General features: G+C 46.3%; 2 protein-coding genes across 3 annotated transcripts in view; one reads left to right on the top strand and one right to left on the bottom strand.

Annotated features, from left to right (window-relative positions):
- Nucleotides 1-19453, top strand: part of LOC140427619 (ribosomal RNA processing protein 1 homolog B-like) — a 944136-nt gene that overhangs the window by 611104 nt on the left and 313579 nt on the right. The window lies entirely within an intron of this gene.
- Nucleotides 1-19453, bottom strand: part of LOC140427612 (pyridoxal kinase-like) — an 88610-nt gene that overhangs the window by 52239 nt on the left and 16918 nt on the right. For both annotated transcript variants that reach the window (XM_072513020.1, XM_072513022.1), the window contains exon 6: nucleotides 3476-3587. In XM_072513020.1, coding sequence (XP_072369121.1) covers nucleotides 3476-3587 — 112 coding nt within the window. The remainder of the gene's footprint in view (nucleotides 1-3475; nucleotides 3588-19453) is intronic.

The raw sequence follows: 19453 nt of genomic DNA, 5'->3' as shown, positions 1-19453 counted from the left end.
CAGGGTGCTGGGGGAGAGGGGTTACTGAGTGATAGTGTGGGGGAGCTGGATTAACATCAGTAGAGATACAGTCAGTAACACAGGGTGCTGGGGAGAGGGGTTACTGAGTGAGTGTGAGGGAGCTGGATTAACATCAGTAGAGATACAGTCAGTAACACAGGGTGCTGGGGGAGAGGGGTTACTGAGTGAGTGAGAGGGAGCTGGATTAACATCAGTAGAGATACAGTCAGTAACACAGGGTGCTGGGGGAGAGGGGTTACTGAGTGAGTGTGAGGGAGCTGGATTAACATCAGGAGAGATACAGTCAGTAACACAGGATGCTGGGGGAGAGGGGTTCCTGAGTGACAGTGTGAGGGAGCTGGATTAACATCAGTAGAGATACAGTCAGTAAAACAGGGTGCTGGGGGAGAGGGGTTACTGAGTGACAGTGTGAGGGAGCTGGACTAACATCAGTAGAGATACAGTCAGTAACACAGGGTGCTGGGGGAGAGGGGTTATTGAGTGACAGTGTGAGGGAGCTGGGGGGAGAGGGGTTACTGAGTGACAGTGTGAGGGAGCTGGATTAACAGCAGTAGAGATACAGTCAGGAACACAGGGTGCTGGGGGAGAGGGGCTACTGAGTGACAGTGTGAGGGAGCTGGGAGGGGGGGGGGAGGGGTTACTGAGTGACAGTGTGAGGGAGCTGGATTATCATCAGTAGAGATACAGTCAGCAACACAGGGTGCTGGGGGAGAGGGGTTACTGAGTGACAGTGTGAGGGAGCTGGATTAACATCAGCAGAGATACAGCCAGTGACACAGGGTGCTGGGGGGAGAGGGGTTACTGAGTGGCAGTGTGAGGGAGCTGGACTGACACAGGGTGCTGGGGGAGAGGGGTTACTGAGTGACAGTGTGAGGGAGCTGGATTAACATCAGTAGAGATACAGTCAGTAACACAGGGTGCTGGGGGAGAGGGGTTATGGAGTGACAGTGTGAGGGAGCTGGATTAACATCAGTAGAGATACAGTCAGTAACACAGGGTGCTGGGGGAGAGGGGTTACTGAGTGATAGTGTGGGGGAGCTGGATTAACATCAGTAGAGATACAGTCAGTAACACAGGGTGCTGGGGAGAGGGGTTACTGAGTGAGTGTGAGGGAGCTGGATTAACATCAGTAGAGATACAGTCAGTAACACAGGGTGCTGGGGGAGAGGGGTTACTGAGTGAGTGAGAGGGAGCTGGATTAACATCAGTAGAGATACAGTCAGTAACACAGGGTGCTGGGGGAGAGGGGTTACTGAGTGAGTGTGAGGGAGCTGGATTAACATCAGGAGAGATACAGTCAGTAACACAGGATGCTGGGGGAGAGGGGTTCCTGAGTGACAGTGTGAGGGAGCTGGATTAACATCAGTAGAGATACCGTCAGTAACACAGGATGCTGGGGGAGAGGGGTTCCTGAGTGACAGTGTGAGGGAGCTGGATTAACATCAGTAGAGATACAGTCAGTAACACAGGGTGCTGGGGGAGAGGGGTTACTGAGTGGCAGTGTGAGGGAGCTGGATTAACATCAGTAGAGATACAGTCAGTAACACAGGGTGCTGGGGAGAGGGGTTACTGAGTGAGTGTGAGGGAGCTGGATTAACATCAGTAGAGATACAGTCAGTAACACAGGGTGCTGGGGGAGAGGGGTTACTGAGTGAGTGAGAGGGAGCTGGATTAACATCAGTAGAGATACAGTCAGTAACACAGGGTGCTGGGGGAGAGGGGTTACTGAGTGAGTGAGAGGGAGCTGGATTAACATCAGTAGAGATACAGTCAGTAACACAGGGTGCTGGGGGAGAGGGGTTACTGAGTGAGTGAGAGGGAGCTGGATTAACATCAGTAGAGATACAGTCAGTAACACAGGGTGCTGGGGGAGAGGGGTTACTGAGTGACGGTGAGAGGCAGCTGGATTAACATCAGTAGAGATACAGTCAGTAACACAGGGTGCTGGGGGAGAGGGGTTACTGAGTGAGTGTGAGGGAGCTGGATTAACATCAGGAGAGATACAGTCAGTAACACAGGATGCTGGGGGAGAGGGGTTCCTGAGTGACAGTGTGAGGGAGCTGGATTAACATCAGTAGAGATACAGTCAGTAACACAGGGTGCTGGGGGAGAGGGGTTACTGAGTGACAGTGTGAGGGAGCTGGACTGACACAGGGTGTTGGGGGGAAGAGGGGTTACTGAGTGGCAGTGTGAGGGAGCTGGATTAACATCAGTAGAGATACAGTCAGTAACACAGGGCGCTGGGGGGGGGGGGGGGGGAAGAGGGGGTAAAAACATGAGCGTTTGGTCACTGGTTACAAAGCAGTAAAGAATTCTGGGCATATTGCAGTTTAACAGCAAAACTCTATCCCTACTTAAAAAGACTTGCATTTCTATAGCACCTTTCACTTACCAAAGTGCTTTCCAGCCAATGATGTACTTTATGAATTATAATCACTATTGCTTTGCAGGAAATTGATAGCTACTTTGCAAACAGCAAGCTCTCACAAACAGGAATGTGGTAACGACCCAGATAATCTTTTCTGTGATGTCGGAATAAATACCAGCGAGGACGATGGGGGGAATTCCCCAGCTCATCTTCAAAATAATACCACGGAATCTTTTACCCAGGTGAAAGTGTTGGTTTAATGTCACCCGAATAACAGAAGAAACTCAAAGGGGCATTGCTCCTGTTCCAAACTCCGTTAAAAACAACATCCCCGGCAGCGCTGGCAGAGTGTAAGACATTACTGTGTAACTTGGGGAGGATTCTCAGTCCATCCACGCCAGCGGGCTCCAGATTCACCCTGTGTCTGCGTGGGTTTCCTCCGGGTGCTCCGGTTTCCTCCCACAGTCCAAATATGTGCAGGTTCGGTGGATTGGCCATGATAAATTGCCCCTTAGTGTCCAAAAAGGTTGGGAGGAGTTACTGGGTTACGGGGATAGGGTGGAGGTGTGGGCTTAGGCAGGGTGCTCTTTCCAAGGGCCGGTGCAGACTCGATGGGCCGAATGGCCTCCTTCTGCACTGTAAATTCTATGATACTCTGTCCATCCACGCTGGCGGGATTCTCCGTCCATCCACACCATCGGGATTCTCTGTCCATCCACGCCAGCAGGATTCTCCGTCCATCCACGCCAGCGGGATTCTCCGTCCATCCACGCCAGCGGGATTCTCTGTCCATCCACGCCAGCGGGATCCTCCGTCCATCCACGCCGGCGGGATTCTCCGGTGCCGCCGCAGTGAATGGGAGATTTGGCGGAATGCCAAATTCTCCGTTCTCGCTAACAGCGGTAGCGAGGCAGACTGGAATCAGAGAATCCCGGCCTAACCCTCAGGTTCGGCAGGAAAGTGCTACCCACTGAACCACAGCAGACAGTTAATATCTAAGCTGCATGAAAATCTGTACTATGTCAAATCACATTGTTAGAAACAAACTTATTTTCTTCAATTCCGATTAGGAACAGCTTCACTTACCCTTCCGTTGGCTGCCAAGAGTCACTAGGTAGTCGTTTCCTAGAGCAGATGGGAGATCGGAGCTTGTGATCACCACAGTGTCAGGACCCATTGCATGGAGAACATCCATTACCTGCAATAGACACAGGGACCCAGTTCTAACCTCACGTACTGTCAGGATATTTACTCTGTATTTAACCCTGTGCTGTGCACAAGAAATATGAGCAGGCGTAGACCACACAGCCCATCAAGGCTGCTCCACCATTCAAATCCTGGCTGATCTTAAGCTTGAACTCTTCTCTCCCAATCCTTTCCCCATCTTCCATAATTCCAAGAGACCAAAATTCTGTCTATCCCAGCCTTATATATATTCAACAATGGAACATCCACAACCCTCTGGGATAGAGAATTCCAAAGATTCACAGTCCTTTGGGTGAAGTTAATTTCTCCTCATCTCAGTCCTAAAGGATCAGCCTCTTATCCTGAGACTCTGCCCATGTTTTAGATTCTCCGACCAGGGAAACAATCTCTCAGCGTTCACCCCATCAAACCCCTTCACAATCTTGTAGCTTCCAATGAGATAACCTCTCATTCTTTCAAACTCCAGAGTATATGAACCCAGTTTACTCAGCTTCCCTTCACAGGACAACCCTCTCATCCTGGTGAATCTAGTGAATCTTCACTGTCCCACCTCCAATTCCTAAATGTGGAGACGGAAACTGCACACAGTATTCCAGATGTGGCCTCACTAAAACCCTGGATAACTGCAGTAAGACTTATTTATTCTAGTACTCCAACCCCTCACAGTAAAGACCACCAGGCCATTGGACTATGCTTGCTGCAGCTGCATACTAATATCCTGTGACCCTTGTATGAACACATCCCTCGTCTATTTGAACTTCAACATTTATGAGCTACAGAGCTTTTAAAAATATTCTGCATTCCTAGTCTTAAAACCTTATTGTCTCATTTCCCTGTATTATACTCTATCTGTTGCCATCTTGTTGCCCATTCACTTTACCTGCCGAGATCCCTCTGCAGCTTGTGTCCCTCCCATAAGTCATCTTTCCACTTAGTTTGGTACATCAAACTTAGATGAAGAGGCAGAGAGTAATATATCATTAGTATAGATTGTAAATAGTCGAGGCCCCAGCATTGATCCTTGCAGCATTCGTCCTATTCCCCACCTGTTAACTTGAAAATAAGGCCACCTCCTGCTTCTTGTCCATTAACCATAGAATCCCTACAGTGCAGAAGGAGGCCATTCAGCCCATCGAGTCTGAACCGACCCTCCAAAAGAGCACCCTACCTAAGCCCACACCCCCACCCTATCCCCGTAACCTAACCTGCACATCTCTGGACACGAAGGGGCAATGTATCACGGCCAATCCACCAGACCTGCACATCTTTTGACCTGTGGGAGGAAACCGGAGCACCCGGAGGAAACCCATATAGACACAGGGAGAACGTGCAAACTCCACACAGACAGTCACCCAAGACCAGAATTGAACCCGGGTCCCTGGCGCTATGAGGCAGCAGTGCTAACCATTGTACCACCGTGCCGCCTAATCCTTTACCCATGTTAGTATATTACCCCCCAACTCCATGAGCCTTTATTTTGCCCATTAACCTTTTGTGTGGCACCTTATCAAATGCTTTTTGGAAATCCAGATGCACATCTAAATGACACAGAAACTAAACAAATATTTTGTGTCTGTCTTCATGGACGACACAAACACCTTCCAGAAATACTAGGGAACCAGGGCGGCACGATAGCACAGTGGTTAGCACTGTGGCTTCGCAGCGCCAAGGACCCAGGTTTGATTCCCGGCTTGGGTCACTGTCTTTGTGGAGTCTGCACGCTCTCCCCGTGTCTGCGTGGGTTTCCTCCGGGTGCTCCGGTTTCCCCCCACAAGTCCCGAAAGACGTGCTGATAGGTGAATTGGACATTCTGAATTCTCCCTCAGTGTACCCGAACAGGCGCCGGAATGTGGCGACTAGGGGATTTTCACAGTAACTTCATTGCAGTGTTAATGTAAGCCTACTTGTGACACTAATAAAGATTATATTATTAAGATTGAGAACCTGGAAGAAATTAGAATTAGCAAAAAGTAGTACTGGACAAAATAATAGTTCTGAAAGTTGTTAAATCTCCTGGACCTGATTATCTGCATCCCAGCGTGTTGATAGAAGTGGCTGTAGAGAGAGTGGATGTATTGATGGTCATCTGCCAAAATTCGAGAGACTCTGGCAAGTTTAAACTAAAATGGCAAGGGGATGGGAACCGATGCAAGGAGTCAGAGGAGGAGGAAATGAGGGCAAAAACAAAAGCTAGAAAGGGGAACAAGAAAAGTGACAGGCAGATAAACCAAAAGCCAGATTCAAACAGGGCAATTATACAGGGCCTTGGTGAGGCCACACCTGGAATACGGTGTGCAGTTTTGGCCTGCTTATCTGAGGAAGGATGTTCTAGCTATTGAGGGAGCGCAGCAAAGGTTTACCAGACTGATTACTGGGATGGCAGGACTGACGTATATGAGGAGAGATTGAATCGGTTACGATTGTATTCGCTGGAGTTCAGAAGAATGAGGGGGGATCTCATAGAAACCTATAAAATTCTAACAGGACTGGACAGGGTAGATGCAGGAAGGATGTTCCCAATGGTGGGTGTGTCCAGAACCAGGGGTCACAGTCTGAGGATACGGGAGAGACCATTTAGGACAGAGAGGAGGAGAAATTTCTTTGCCCAGAGAGTGGTGAGCCTGTGGAATTCATTACCACAGGAGGTAGTTGAGTCCAAAACATTGTATGGTTTCAAGAAGCAGTTCGACACAGCACTTAAGGCGAAGGGGATCAAAGGATATGGGGGGGGGGGGAAAGAGGTGGGATTAGGCTATTGAGTTGGATGATCAGCCATGATCATGATGAATGGCGGAGCAGCTCGAAGGGCCGAATGGCCTCCTCCTGCTCCTATTTTTTCTATGTTTCTATTCCTGCAGATTGGAAGGCAGCAAATGTCAGATTACTATTTAATAGTGATTTATAAGAACATAAGAGCGAGGAGCAGGAGTAGGCCACCTGGCCCCTCGAGCCTGCTCCGCCATTCAATGAGATCATGGCTGATCTTTTGTGGACTCAGCTCCACTTTCCCGCCCGAACACCATAACCCTTAATCCCTTTATTCTTCAAAAAACTATCTATCTTTATCTTAAAAACATTTAATGAAGGAGCCTCAACTGCTTCACTGGGCAAGGAATTCCATAGATTCACAACCCTTTGGGTGAAGATGTTCCTCCTAAACTCCGTCCTAAATCTACTTCCCCTTATTTTGAGGCTATGCCCCCTAGTTCTGCTTTCACCCGCCAGTGGAAACAACCTGCCCGCATCTATCCTATCTATTCCCTTCACAATTTTATATGTTCTATAAGATTCCCCCCACATCCTTCTAAATTCCAATGAGTACAGTCCCAGTCTACTCAACCTCTCCTCGTAATCCAACCCCCTCAACTCTGGGATTAACCTAGTGAATCTCCTCTGCACACCCTCCAGCGCCAGTACGTCCTTTCTCAGGTAAGGAGACCAAAACTGAACACAATACTCCAGGTGTGGCCTCACTAACACCTTATACAATTGCAGCATAACCTCCCTAGTCTTAAACTCCATCCCTCCAGCAATGAAGGACAAAACTCCATTCGCCTTCTTAATCACCTGTTGCACCTGTAAACCAACTTTTTGCGACTCATGCGCTAGGACACCCAGGACTCTCTGCACAGCAGCATGTTTTAATATTTTATCATTTAAATAATAATCCCTTTTGTTGTTATTCCTACCAAAATGGATAACCTCACATTTCTCCACATTGTGTTCCATCTGCCAGACCCTAGCCCATTCACTTAGCCTACCCAAATCCCTCTGCAGACTTCCAGTATCCTCTGCACTTTTTGCTTTACCACTCATCTTAGTGTCGTCTGCAAACCTGGGACACATTGCCCTTGGTCCCCAACTCCAAATCATCTATGTAAATTGTGAACAGTTGTGGGCCCAACACTGATCCCGGAGGGACACCACTAGCTACTGATTGCCAACCAGAGAAACACCCATTAATCCCCACTCTTTGCTTTCTATTAATTAACCAATCCTCTATCCATGGCATTTCCCCTTAATGCCATGCATCATTATCTTTTGCAGAAACCTTTTGTGTGGCACCTTGTCAAAAGCTTTCTGGAAATCCAGATATATCACATCCATTGGCTCCCCATTGTCTACCGCACTGGTAATGTCCTCAAAACATTCCCCTAAATTAGTTAGGTACGACCTGCCCTTTATGAACCCATGCTGCGTCTGCCCAATGAGACAATTTCCATCCAGATGCCTCGCTATTTCTTCCTTCATGATAGATTCCAGCATCTTCCCTACTACCGAAGTTAAGCTCACTGGCCTATAATTACCCACTTTCTGCCTACCTCCTTTTTTAAACAGTGGTGTCACGTTTGCTAATTTCCAATCCGCCGGGACCACCCCAGAGTCCAGTGAATTTTTGGTAAATTATCACTCATGCATTTTCAATTTCCCTAGCCATCTCTTTTAGCACTCTGGGATGCATTCCATCAGGGCCAGGAGACTGGTCTACCTTTAGCCCATTAGCTTGCCCATCACTACCTCCTTAGTGATAACAATCATCTCAAGGTCCTCACCTGTCATAGCCTCATTTCCATCAGTCACTGGCATGTTATTTGTGTCTTCCACTGTGAAGACTGACCCAAAATACCTGTTCAGTTCCTCAGCCATTTCCTCATCTCCCATTATTAAATCTCCCTTCTCATCCTCTAAAGGACCAATATTTACCTTAGCCACTCTTTTTTGTTTTATATATTTGTAGAAACTTTTACTGTCTGTTTTTACATTCTGAGCAAGTTTACTCTCATAATCTATCTTACTCTTCTTTATAGCTTTTTTAGTAGCTTTCTGTTGCCCCTAAAGATTTCCCAGTCCTCTAGTCTCCCACTGATCTTTGCCACTTTGTATGCTTTTTCCTTCAATTTGATACTCTCCCTTATTTCCTTAGATATCCACGGTCGATTTTCCCTCTTTCTACCGTCCTTCCTTTTTGTTGGTACAAACCTTTGCTGAGCACTGTGAAAAATCACTTGGAAGGTTCTCCACTGTTCACCATAAAGTCTTTTAATAGTGGTTTTCACAGTAACTTAATTGCAGTGTTAATGTAAGCATACCTGTGAAACTAATAAAGATTATTATTAATAAAGGAAGGGGCGAGAAAAGGGGGAACCTGATAGTCTGACATCTGTAATAAAGGATATGATATGTGGACACCTAAAAATAATGCTAGGATTGGACAGAGCCAACGTGGATTAATGAAAGAGAAACAATGTTTGACAAATTAGAGTTTTTTGAGGATGTTACAATTAGAATACATAATGGAATCCAGGGTGAGGTAGCCAATTGGATACAAAATTGGCTTGGGGACCGAAGCCAAAGGGTGGTTATGGAGGGTTGTTTCTCAAACTGGAGGCCCTGTGACCAGTGGTGTGCCTCAGGGATCAGTGCTGGGTCCACTGCTATTTGTTATTGATATTAATGATTTGGATGAGAATGTAGGAGGCATGGTTAGTCAGTTTGCAGATGACACCAAGATTGGTGGCATAGTGGACAGCGAAGAAGGTTATGTAAGATTGCAATAGGATCTTGACCAATTGGGCCACTGGGCCGATGAATGGCAGATTAATTTGGATAAATGTGAGGTGATGCATTTTGGTCGATCGAATCAGGGCAGGACCGCCTCAGTTAATGGGAGGGAGTTGGGGAGAGTTACAGAACAAAGAGATCTAGGGGTACAGGTTCATAGCTCCTTGAAGGTGGAGTCGCAGGTGGACAGGATGGTGAAGAAGGCATTCAGCATGCTAGGTTTTATTGGTCAGAATACTGAATACAGGAGTTGGGACGTCTTGTTGAAGTTGTCGAAGTCATTGGTACGGCCACACTTGGAATACTGTGTTCAGTTCTGGTCATCCTATTATAGGAAGGATATTGTTAAACTAGAAAGAGTGCAGAAGAGATTTACGAGGATGCTACCGGGATTTGATGGTCTGAGTTATAAGGAGAGGCTGGGACTTTTTTCCCTGGAGCGTCGGAGGCTTAGGGGTGATCTTATAGAGGTCTACAAAATAATGAGGAGCATCGATAAGGTAGATAGTCAACACTTTTTCCCAAAGGTAGAGGAGTCTAGAACTAGAGGGCATAGGTTTAAGGCCAGAGGGGAGAGGTACAAAAGAGACCAGAGGGGAAATTTCTTCACACAGAGGGTGGTGAGCATCTGGAACGGGCTGGTAGAGGCAGTGGTAGAGGCGGGAACAATTTTGTGCTTTAAAAAGCAGTTAGACAGTTACATGGGCAGGGTGGGTACAGAGGGATATGGGCCAAATGCAGGCAAGTGGGACAAGCTTAGTGATAGAAACTGGGCGGCATGGACAATAGATAGCCTGGGACACATTGAGATCCAAAAAGACGAGGTGTTGGGAGTCTTGAAAAATATTAAGGTGGATAAGTCCCCAGGGCCTGATGGAATCTACCCCAGAATACTGAAGGAGGCAAGAAAGGAAATTGCTGAGGCCTTGACAGAAATCTTTGGATCCTCACGGTCTTCAGGTGCTGTCCCAGAGGACTGGAGAATAGCCAATGTTGTTCCTTTGTTTAAGACGGGTAGCAAGGATAATCCAGGGCACTGCAGGCCGGTGAGTGTTACGTCAGTGGTAGGGAAATTACTGGAGAGAATTCTTCGGATTTACTCCCATATGGAAGCAAATGGAGGTATTAGCGAGCGGCAGCATGGTTTTGTGAAGGGGAGGTCGTGTCTCACTAACTTTGTTTTTTAATAAACATTTTATTGAGGTATTTTTGGTATAGCAACAACAACAAAATAAACAATATACATGAAACCATAAACATAGTGCAAAGGCCATTTACCTCTCGTACAGGTCCCAGGCGTATTGACCCCTACTCTAATCTAAACTACTCCCCCCACCCCCACCCCCATCTGCTGACGATTAATTTCCCGCAAAGAAGTTGACGAACGGTTGCCACCTCCGGGTGAACCCTAACAGTGACCCCCTCAAGGTGAACTTGATTTTCTCCAAACAGAGAAAGCGAGCCATGTTCGATAGTCAGGTCTCCGACTTCGGGGCTTTGAGTCCCTCCAAGCTAATAGTATCCGTCTCTGGGCTACCAGGGAAGCAAAGGCCAGAATGTCTGCCTCTTTCTCCTCCTGGATTCCCGGGTCTTCCGACACCCCGAAAATCGGCACCTCTGGACCCAGCCCCACCCTTGTTTTTAACACCGTGGACATGACGTCCGCAAATCCCTGCCAAAATCCCCTAAACTTCGGACATGTCCAGAACGCGTGGACATGCTTCGCCGGTCCTCCCACACATTTTCCGCACCTGTCCTCTACCCCAAAGAATCTGCACATCCGGGCCACTGTCATGTGAGCCCGATGAACGACCTTAAATTGTATCAGGCTGAGCCTGGCTCAACCATTACCTTCCTTACTCGCGGGGTCTTGCCCGTCCAGACGAAGCCCGTGATTACTCTGTTGACCCGCTTAAAAAAGGACCGCGGAATAAAAATGGGGATACACTGAAATACAAATAGGAATCTCGGGAGGACCGTCACTTTACCATTTGCACCCTCCCAGCCAGAGACGACGGAAGCGCGTCCCATCTCCGAAATTCGTCCTTCATTTGGTCCACCAGTCGGGCCAGATTCAATTTATACAGCTGGTCCCATTCCCGCACCACTTGGATGCCTAGGTCTACTAACCTAAACGGCAGCTCTCCCAGTCGCCTCTCCTGTCCCCTCGCCTGGACCACAAACATCTCACTCTTTCCCATATTAAGCTAAGACCCCGAAAACCGGCCAACTTCCCCTAGAATCCTCATGATTTCTTCGATCCCCTCTATTGGGTCAGAAACGTACAGAAGCAGGTCATCCGCATGGAGCGAAACCCTGTGCTCCACCCCCCCACCCCGGACCAGTCCTCTCCAGACCCTCGAGGCTCTCAGAGCAATTGCTAACGGCTCTGTAACCAGCGCAAACAACATTTGGGAGGGGGCATCCCTGTCTCGTGTCCCGGTGCAGTCTGAAATAGTCCGATGTTGTCCTATTCGTCCGCACACTTGCCACAGGAGCCTGATACAGCAACCTGACCCAGTCAATAAAGCCCCGCCCAAATCCGAACCCTCCCATTACCTCCCACAGTTAATCCCATTCTACCCGATCAAAAGCCTTTTCCGCACCCATTGCGATCACTACCTCCACCTCCCTACCTTCTGGGGGCATCATGATCACATTTAACAGCCTTCTTGCATTGGCCACCAACTGCCTACCCTTAACAAACCCCGTCTGGTCCTCCCCAATAACTTCCGGAACACAACCCTCGATCCTGGAGGACAAGATTTTGGCCAGCAACTTGGCATCTACATTCACCAGGGATATCGGCCTGTAGGACCCACACAGCTCCGGGTTCTTGTCCCGCTTAAGGATCAGCAAAATTGTTGTCTGTGACATCGTCGGGGGCAACACCCCTCTTTTCCTTGCCTCATTGAACATCCCCATCAACACCGGCCCCAATATCCCAGAGAACGTTTTATAAAACTCCACTGGGTACCCATCCGGCCCCGGGGCTTTACCCGACTGCATGGCCTTCAAGCCCTCCACTATCTCTTCCAGCCCAATTGGGGGGCCCCCTGCCCTTCTACCCGCTCCCCGTCCACCTTTGGGAAATTCAGCCCCTCCAAGAAGAGCCTCATCCCCTCCGGCCCCGTAGGGAGTTCCGACCTGTACAGCCTGCCGTAGAAATCCCTAAATGCCTCATTCACTCCTGCTGAATCACCAACCAGGTACCCATCTCCATCCTTTACTTTCCCTATCTCCCTAGCTGCCTCTCTCTTCCTAAGCTGCTATGCAAGCATTCTGCTGGCATTCTCTCCATGTTCAGAGATCGCCTCCCTCACCTTTCTCAGCTGCTCCACCGCCCTCCGTGGTCAGCAAGCTAAACTCCACCTGTAACCTCTGCCGTTCCCTTAAAAGCTCCCTTAGGGGCTGTTTAGCACAGGGCTAAATCGCTGGCTTTGAAAGCACACCAAGGCAGGCCAGCAGCGCGGTTCAATTCCCGTAACAGCCTCCCCGAACAGGCGCCGGAATGTGGCGACTAGGGGCTTTTCACAGTAACTTCATTGAAGCCTACTGACAATAAGCGATTTTCATTTCAAAAGCCCTGCCTCTGGGGTCTCCGCATACCTCCTATCGATCTGTAGTATCTCCTTTACCAGTCGGTCCGTCTCTGCCCTGTCCACCTTCTCCCTATGGGCCCTGATTGAGATCAGCTCCCCCCTGACCACCGCCTTCAGTGCTTCCCACGCCACCGCTGCTGAAATTTCCATGCCATTGACCTGCAGGTAGCTCAATACATTTCCTCAGCCGCTCGCACACCCCTTCGTCAGCCAAAAGTCCCACATCCAACCTCCAGTGCGGGCGCTGGTCTTTACTAACCTGCAGGTCAACCCAGTGTGGAGCATGGTCTGAGATTGTAATCGCCTAGTACCCCGTGTCCACCACCCCAGCCAGCAAGGCCCTGCTCAAAATAAAGAAGTTAATCCAGGAATACATTTTGTGCATGTGTTCTAGTTTAACTAGGAGTGTGTTATGGACAATGGCTCTTACAGAGGCTCAAAAGTTTTTGGGGGTGGAGACGGTCACAGGCAGTACCTTGCGGACAGAGACTAAAAGCAGACCGTTAGATTTGGCAAAAACATTGCGGTTAACATTACCTGGGAAATGTGAAAAGATGAGGTAATTATGGCGGTGGTTAAGCATTTAAAGTTGCCTGAGATACAGTTTGACTCATTGGAAATGGCAAAAATTCAGTTGCAAATTAAACAAATGGAACATGAGAAAGAATTAAAGCAGTTTGAATACGAAAAAGAGAGAGAGGAAAAAGAAAAGGAGAAAAGAAAGAAAGAAAGAAAGCAGCACAAAAATAAAGAGAAAGAGAGATACAGGTCAGGAAAAAAGATAAAGAGAGAGAGTTTGAACTTAGAAAATGGCCATGAAACATGACAGTCAGTTAAAATTGGCAGACGTAAAGGGAAATGTACAGTTGGATGATAGTGATGAGGATAGTGAGAAAGAGCGCCATAGTCGAAGGCTTGGTGGGGATCTATTTAAATGTGTCCAAGCATTGCCAAGCTTTGACGAGAAGGAAGTGGAAGCCTTTTTCATTTCATCTGGGAAGGTAGCTAAACAAATGAAATGGCCACAGACATGTGGGTGTTACTGATTCAAACAAAGCTGGTAGGTAGAGCTAGTGAAGTGTTTGCATCACTACCGGAGGAGGTATCTGGAACGTATGAGGAGGTGAAGAAATCCATCTTAGGTGCATATGAGCTAGTGCCTGAAGCCTACAGACAAAGGTTTAGAAATTTAAGGAAAGAATTTGGTCAAACATACATGGAGTTTGAAAGGCTCAAACAGAGTAATTTTGATAGGTGGATAAGGGCTTTGAAAATAGACCAAACGTATGAAGCTCTCAGAAAAATTATACTCTTGGAGGAGTTTAAAACTTCAATTCCTGATGTAGTGAGAACTCATGTGGAAGAGCAGAGGGTTAAAACTGCGAGATTAGCAGCAGAAATGGCAGATGATTATGAATTAGTTCATAAGTCAAAGCTTGGTTTCCGACATCAGTTTCAGCCTGTGAGGGATAGAAACTGGGGACGTGAGAAATACTCAAGTGGTAAAGGTAAAGGTGATCTGATGGGAGATAATAAGGAGAGTGTACCTCAGATTAAAAAAGAAATCCAGGAGGGTGGAAAAGAAATGAAAAATTTCAAATGTTTTCACTGGAATAAACTAGGCCATGTAAAGTCACAGTGTTGGTGGTTGAAGAAAAGCACTGGGAAGGCTGATGTGGTAAAACAGGATAAGACAGCGGGGTTTGTTAGAGTGGTAAAGGAAAGCCCAAGGGAAGCGAAGGAGGTGCAAAAGATTGTACAGCCTGTTCAAGAGGTGATTGATAAGAAGGTGCCAGATCTCTTTAAAGAATTTACTTGTGTGGGTAAAGTTTCCTCATGTGTATCAGGAGGAGCAGGTAAAGAAAAGTCACAATTTTAAGAGATACAGGATCGAGTTAATCTTTAATGGTAAGAGATGAGGAGTTATGTAGTCTGGGAAGAATGTTGCCAGAAAAGGTGGTAATATGTGGAATTCAGGGTGAGAGGAGTAGTGTTTAATTATATAAGGTAAGATTGGAAAGTCCAGTGAAGAGTGGTGAAGTGGTAGTAGGAGTAATAGGGAAACTATCTTGTCCAGGAATACAGTTTATCTTGGGTAATGATATAGCTGGATCGCAGGTGGGAGTGATGCCTATGGTGGTTGATAAGCCAGTAGAAAATCAGACAACTGATGTGTTGAAGGATAAATATCCTGGGATTTTTCCGGATTGTGTAGTAACAAGGTCGCAAAGTCACAGGTTAAAACAAGAGGAGAAATCAAAGAGTGAAGATGAAGTTGAAGTGCAATTATCAGAAACGATTTTTGATCAGATGGTTGAAAAAGAACAGGTGGAGGATGAGGCGGATATTTATAGTTCAGAAAATTGGAGGAGTTACAACAGAAAGATGTAGAAATAAAACGGATGTATCAGAAAGAATACACGGAAGAGGAATCTGAGAGTATACCAGAGTGTTATTACCGTAAAAATGATGTCTTGATGAGAAAATGGAGACACGTACATATGCAGGTGGATGAAAAGTGGGCAGAAGTTCATCAAGTAGTATTGCCGGTAGGGTATAGAAAGGAGGTGTTGCGAGTTGCACATGAGGTACCAGTGGGAGGTCATTTGGGAATAAGGAAAACTCAAGCTAAAATCCAGAAACATTTTTATTGGCCTGGACTACATAAAGATGTAGTTAAATTTTGTCAATCATGTCACACATGTCAAGTGATAGGGAAACCTCAAGCATTGTTAAAACCAGCGCCCTTAATACCCTTTCCAGCATTTGAGGAACCTTTTACAAGGGTCCTAATTGATTGTGTAGGACCGCTTCCTAAAACAAAAAGTGGGAATCAATATCTTTTGAGTATAATGGATGGGTCTACTGCTTCCAGTACCTAATATTACAGCTAAAAAGATTGTGGAGGAGTTACTTAAATTCTTTACTAGATGTGGACCACCCACAGAAATACAATCGGATCAAGGATCAAATTTTACCTCAAGGTTACTCAAAGAAGTTATGGATAGCTTAGGAATAAAACAATTTAAATCAACTGCGTACCATCCAATATCGCAGGGAGCGTTAGAAAGGTGGCATTAGACATTAAAGAAAATGTTGAGGGCTTATTGTCAAGATTATCCAGATGATTGGGATAAAGGAATCCTATTTGTACTGTTTGCAATTAGGGATGCACCTAATGAGTCAACCAAATTTAGTCCTTTTGAACTAATTTTTGGTCATGAGGTAAGAGGACCACTTAAATTGATTAAGGAAAAATTGGTGGGTGAGAAATCAGAAATTACATTATTGGATTAAGTGTTAAATTTTAGGGAACGATTAAATAGAGCAGTGAATTGGCTAGACAACATTTAAAAGTTGCACAATATGTGATGTGATGAAACGGGTTGCGGACAAGAAATCAAAAGTTCGTAGTTTTGCCAATGGAGATAAAGTTTTCGTGTTGTTACCAGTGGTAGGTGAACCTTTAAAAGCAAGGTTTTGTGGACCGTATCAGATTGAAAGGAAATTAAGTGAGGTGAATTATGTGGTAACAACACCAGACAGAAGGAAAACTCACCGAGTGTGTCATGTGAATATGCTTAAAAGGTACTTTGAAAGAGAAGGAGAGAAAAAGGAGGACGTTTTAATGATTCTAACTCAAAGTGACGAACCAAATCCAGATGACTGTGAATTTGACATACCTCAAATTAAAATCGGAAAACGAGGATGTTCTTAAAAATTGGGATAAATTGTTGAGTTACCTTCCAGAGGAAAAACGGACTGACCTGAAAGAGTTATTGATATCACATGGGCAGGTTTGTGGAGAAAATTGTTAAGTACTAAAATGGCTATACATGATGGAGATGTGGGAAATGCTGTTCCAATCAAACAACATCCATACAGACTTAACCCTTTAAAATTGGCACAGGTTAACAAAGGGATTGAAAGTATGCTTAAAAATGGCATAATTGAAGTGGGTTGCAGCCAATGGAGCTCACCTATAGTGATGGTACCAAAACCAGACGGTACCCAATGGTTGTGTATGGACTATAGAAAGGTTAATGCAGTTACAAGAACGGACTCTTATCCTATCCCACATTTGGAGGATTGCATTGAGAAAGTGGGACAATCAGCTTTTATTTCCAAACTGGATTTACTTATAGGTTACTGGCAGATACCTTTATCCGAAAGGGCGAAGGAGATTTCAGCTTTTGTGACTCCAGGTGGCATATACCAATTCAAAGTTATGCAATTTCGTATGAAAAACACCCCAACCACATTTCAACGGTTAACTAACAAAGTCGTTTCAGGATTACCCAATTGTGCGGTATACATCGACAATCTGGTAATTTTCAGCCAGACATGGACAGAACATTTAAAACATCTGATGGAGTTATTCGATCGACTTCAGGAGGCGGGTTTGGTGATAAACCTAGCCAAAAGTGAATTTGGAAAAGCCCAAGTCACCTTCCATGGCCATACAATCGGACAGGGTCGAATGGTCACACGGGATGTGAAACCAACAGTTGTTGAGGAGTTTCCGATACCCTCAACACGAAGGGAAATAATGCGATTTCTTGGCATGAGTGGATTTGTTCGAACATTGGTGAAACATTTTTGTAGTGTGATTGCTCCACTGATGGACTTGCTGAAGAAACGTCGAAAATTTCAATGGACAGCGGAGTTTCAACAGGCATTTGAAAGCCTGAAAGCTGTGATAATCAATGCTCCTGTGTTGGAGAATTGCAAGGGACTCTGCTAACAGATTGAACTAAAGTATCTGACTTTAAAGAGAAATGCCGAGGCTTAGAGAAATGGACGGATCGTGCAGAGACCTTCTTGTTCAAAGAGACTGTCAATCAAGAAGGATTTCAGTGGAAGGAGGAAAAAAAAAATGGACTATATTATTATTCCTGTTTGCGTGTGTAGTTTTTGAAACAAAAAAGTATATTTACTGTGTGCATTTCTTAAAGGATAGTGAAAAGGTGAAAAATGAACCCATTTGAAGTTGATGGTTTGTTTTGTTTTCTTGGGGGGAGGCGTCATGTGAGAGTACCGTTAAGAAATGGGTGTTTATAAATGGGTGTGTATATAAATATCTGCTGTGAGAGTACCTTTAAGAAATGGGTGTTTATTACTGCAATGATGTCAGAGAGTGGGTGGAGCTGGGCTGTCTGTCAGGATATTACTTTCGTTTTTGAGCAGGCTGCAGGGTGTGTTTTAGTTTTGTTTTCAGTGTTGGAGCTGAAGCCAGACCAAGCAGGTGTACTGCTGTTCTCTCTGCCATCAAAAGACTATCTCTTGATCATTTGGTAAATTCAGAATTATAAATGTTTTCAGTCGTGACTTTAACCTGATGTGCTTCTGGTAAAGGTTTTGTTTTTAAGTTTATGGATGTTAAAAAGGGAAGCTTAAAGGATTACTTAGTGTTGTAGTCTTTGGGGGTTGTATTTGAATTAATGGTTGCTAAGATGTTCACTATGTTTTAAAAACGTTAACTTGAATTCATAGAATAAACATTGTTCTGCTTTAAAAAATACTTTTCCATTTCTGCTGTACCACACCTGTAGAGTGGGCCGTGTGCTCCCCATACCACAATCTATTAAAAGTTGTGGGTCAGGTGAACTCCATGATACACTTTGGGGTTCTCTAAACCCTGGCCCATAACAGTAGAAGGAGAACCCCTTCACCCTCGGCTGCCCAAATCTCCATGGATACAACCCCCCCTCCCATCAGCTCCATGAACCCTCTTGGTTCCTTTGCCATTGCTGGCACCCTGCCTGTTTTCTAGCTTGACCAGTCCCGGCCAGGGTCCATAACTGTGTTGAAGGCCCCTCCCATGACCAACCTGTGAGATTCCAGGTCCGGTATCTTCCCCAGCATCCTCTTTATAAACTCCACATCATCCCAATTTGGCTCATACGCATTTACTAATGCCACCTGCACCCCCTCTAGCTTCCCACTGACCATACTGTACCAACCTCCCACGTCCGAAACTATTCTACCCGCCTCAAACACCACCCGCTTATTGATCAGGATCGCGACCCCTCTAGTCTTTGAATCCAGTCCCGAGTGAAAGACCTGACCAACCCAGCCTTTCCTCAATCTAATCTGGTCAGTTACTCTAAGGTGCGTCTTCTGCAACATTACCACGCCCGCCTTCAATCCCCTAAGGTGTGCGAACACACGTGCCCTTTTGACCGGCCCATTTAACCCTCGAACATTCCAGGTGATCAGCCTAGTTGGGGGGCTCATTTCCCCCCCACCCGCCGATCAGCCATCCCCTTTTTTAGGCCCGCCTCCAGCCCATGCTCCGCATCGTCACCGGTCCATCCCCAGGCAGCCCCCGCCCCCAACCTCCTACCTGCCCCTCAGCCCAAGTCCCTCCCTCATCAGCAGAACATTCACCCTCCGCAGTAACAACACCCTGTAACCCAACCCCTTCACTGAACCAAACATATGCACACCCCCCACTGCGCTTCCGAGAGCAAGCTCGCCCAGCTAGCTTGGTGGCCCCCATCCGCGGTGCCAGATAGTCTCCCACCTATTGTTCCCTCCCCCCTCATACAAACAAACTCCAACATCAAACAATCCCCACACAATTGCCCAACAGAAAAACACCAAGATCAAAACAAGCACCCCTCCATCCCCCAACAGTGCAAATGAAAACCTTAACTCACTCAGCTCTACCGCTGGTTCCAACTCAATGCAA

The sequence above is a fragment of the Scyliorhinus torazame genome, chromosome 8, assembly GCF_047496885.1.
Source record: "Scyliorhinus torazame isolate Kashiwa2021f chromosome 8, sScyTor2.1, whole genome shotgun sequence".
Classification (NCBI taxonomy): Eukaryota; Metazoa; Chordata; class Chondrichthyes; order Carcharhiniformes; family Scyliorhinidae; genus Scyliorhinus; species Scyliorhinus torazame.
The sequence above is the reverse complement of the archived record's forward strand: the minus strand, read 5'-3'. Positions and strand labels throughout refer to the sequence as shown.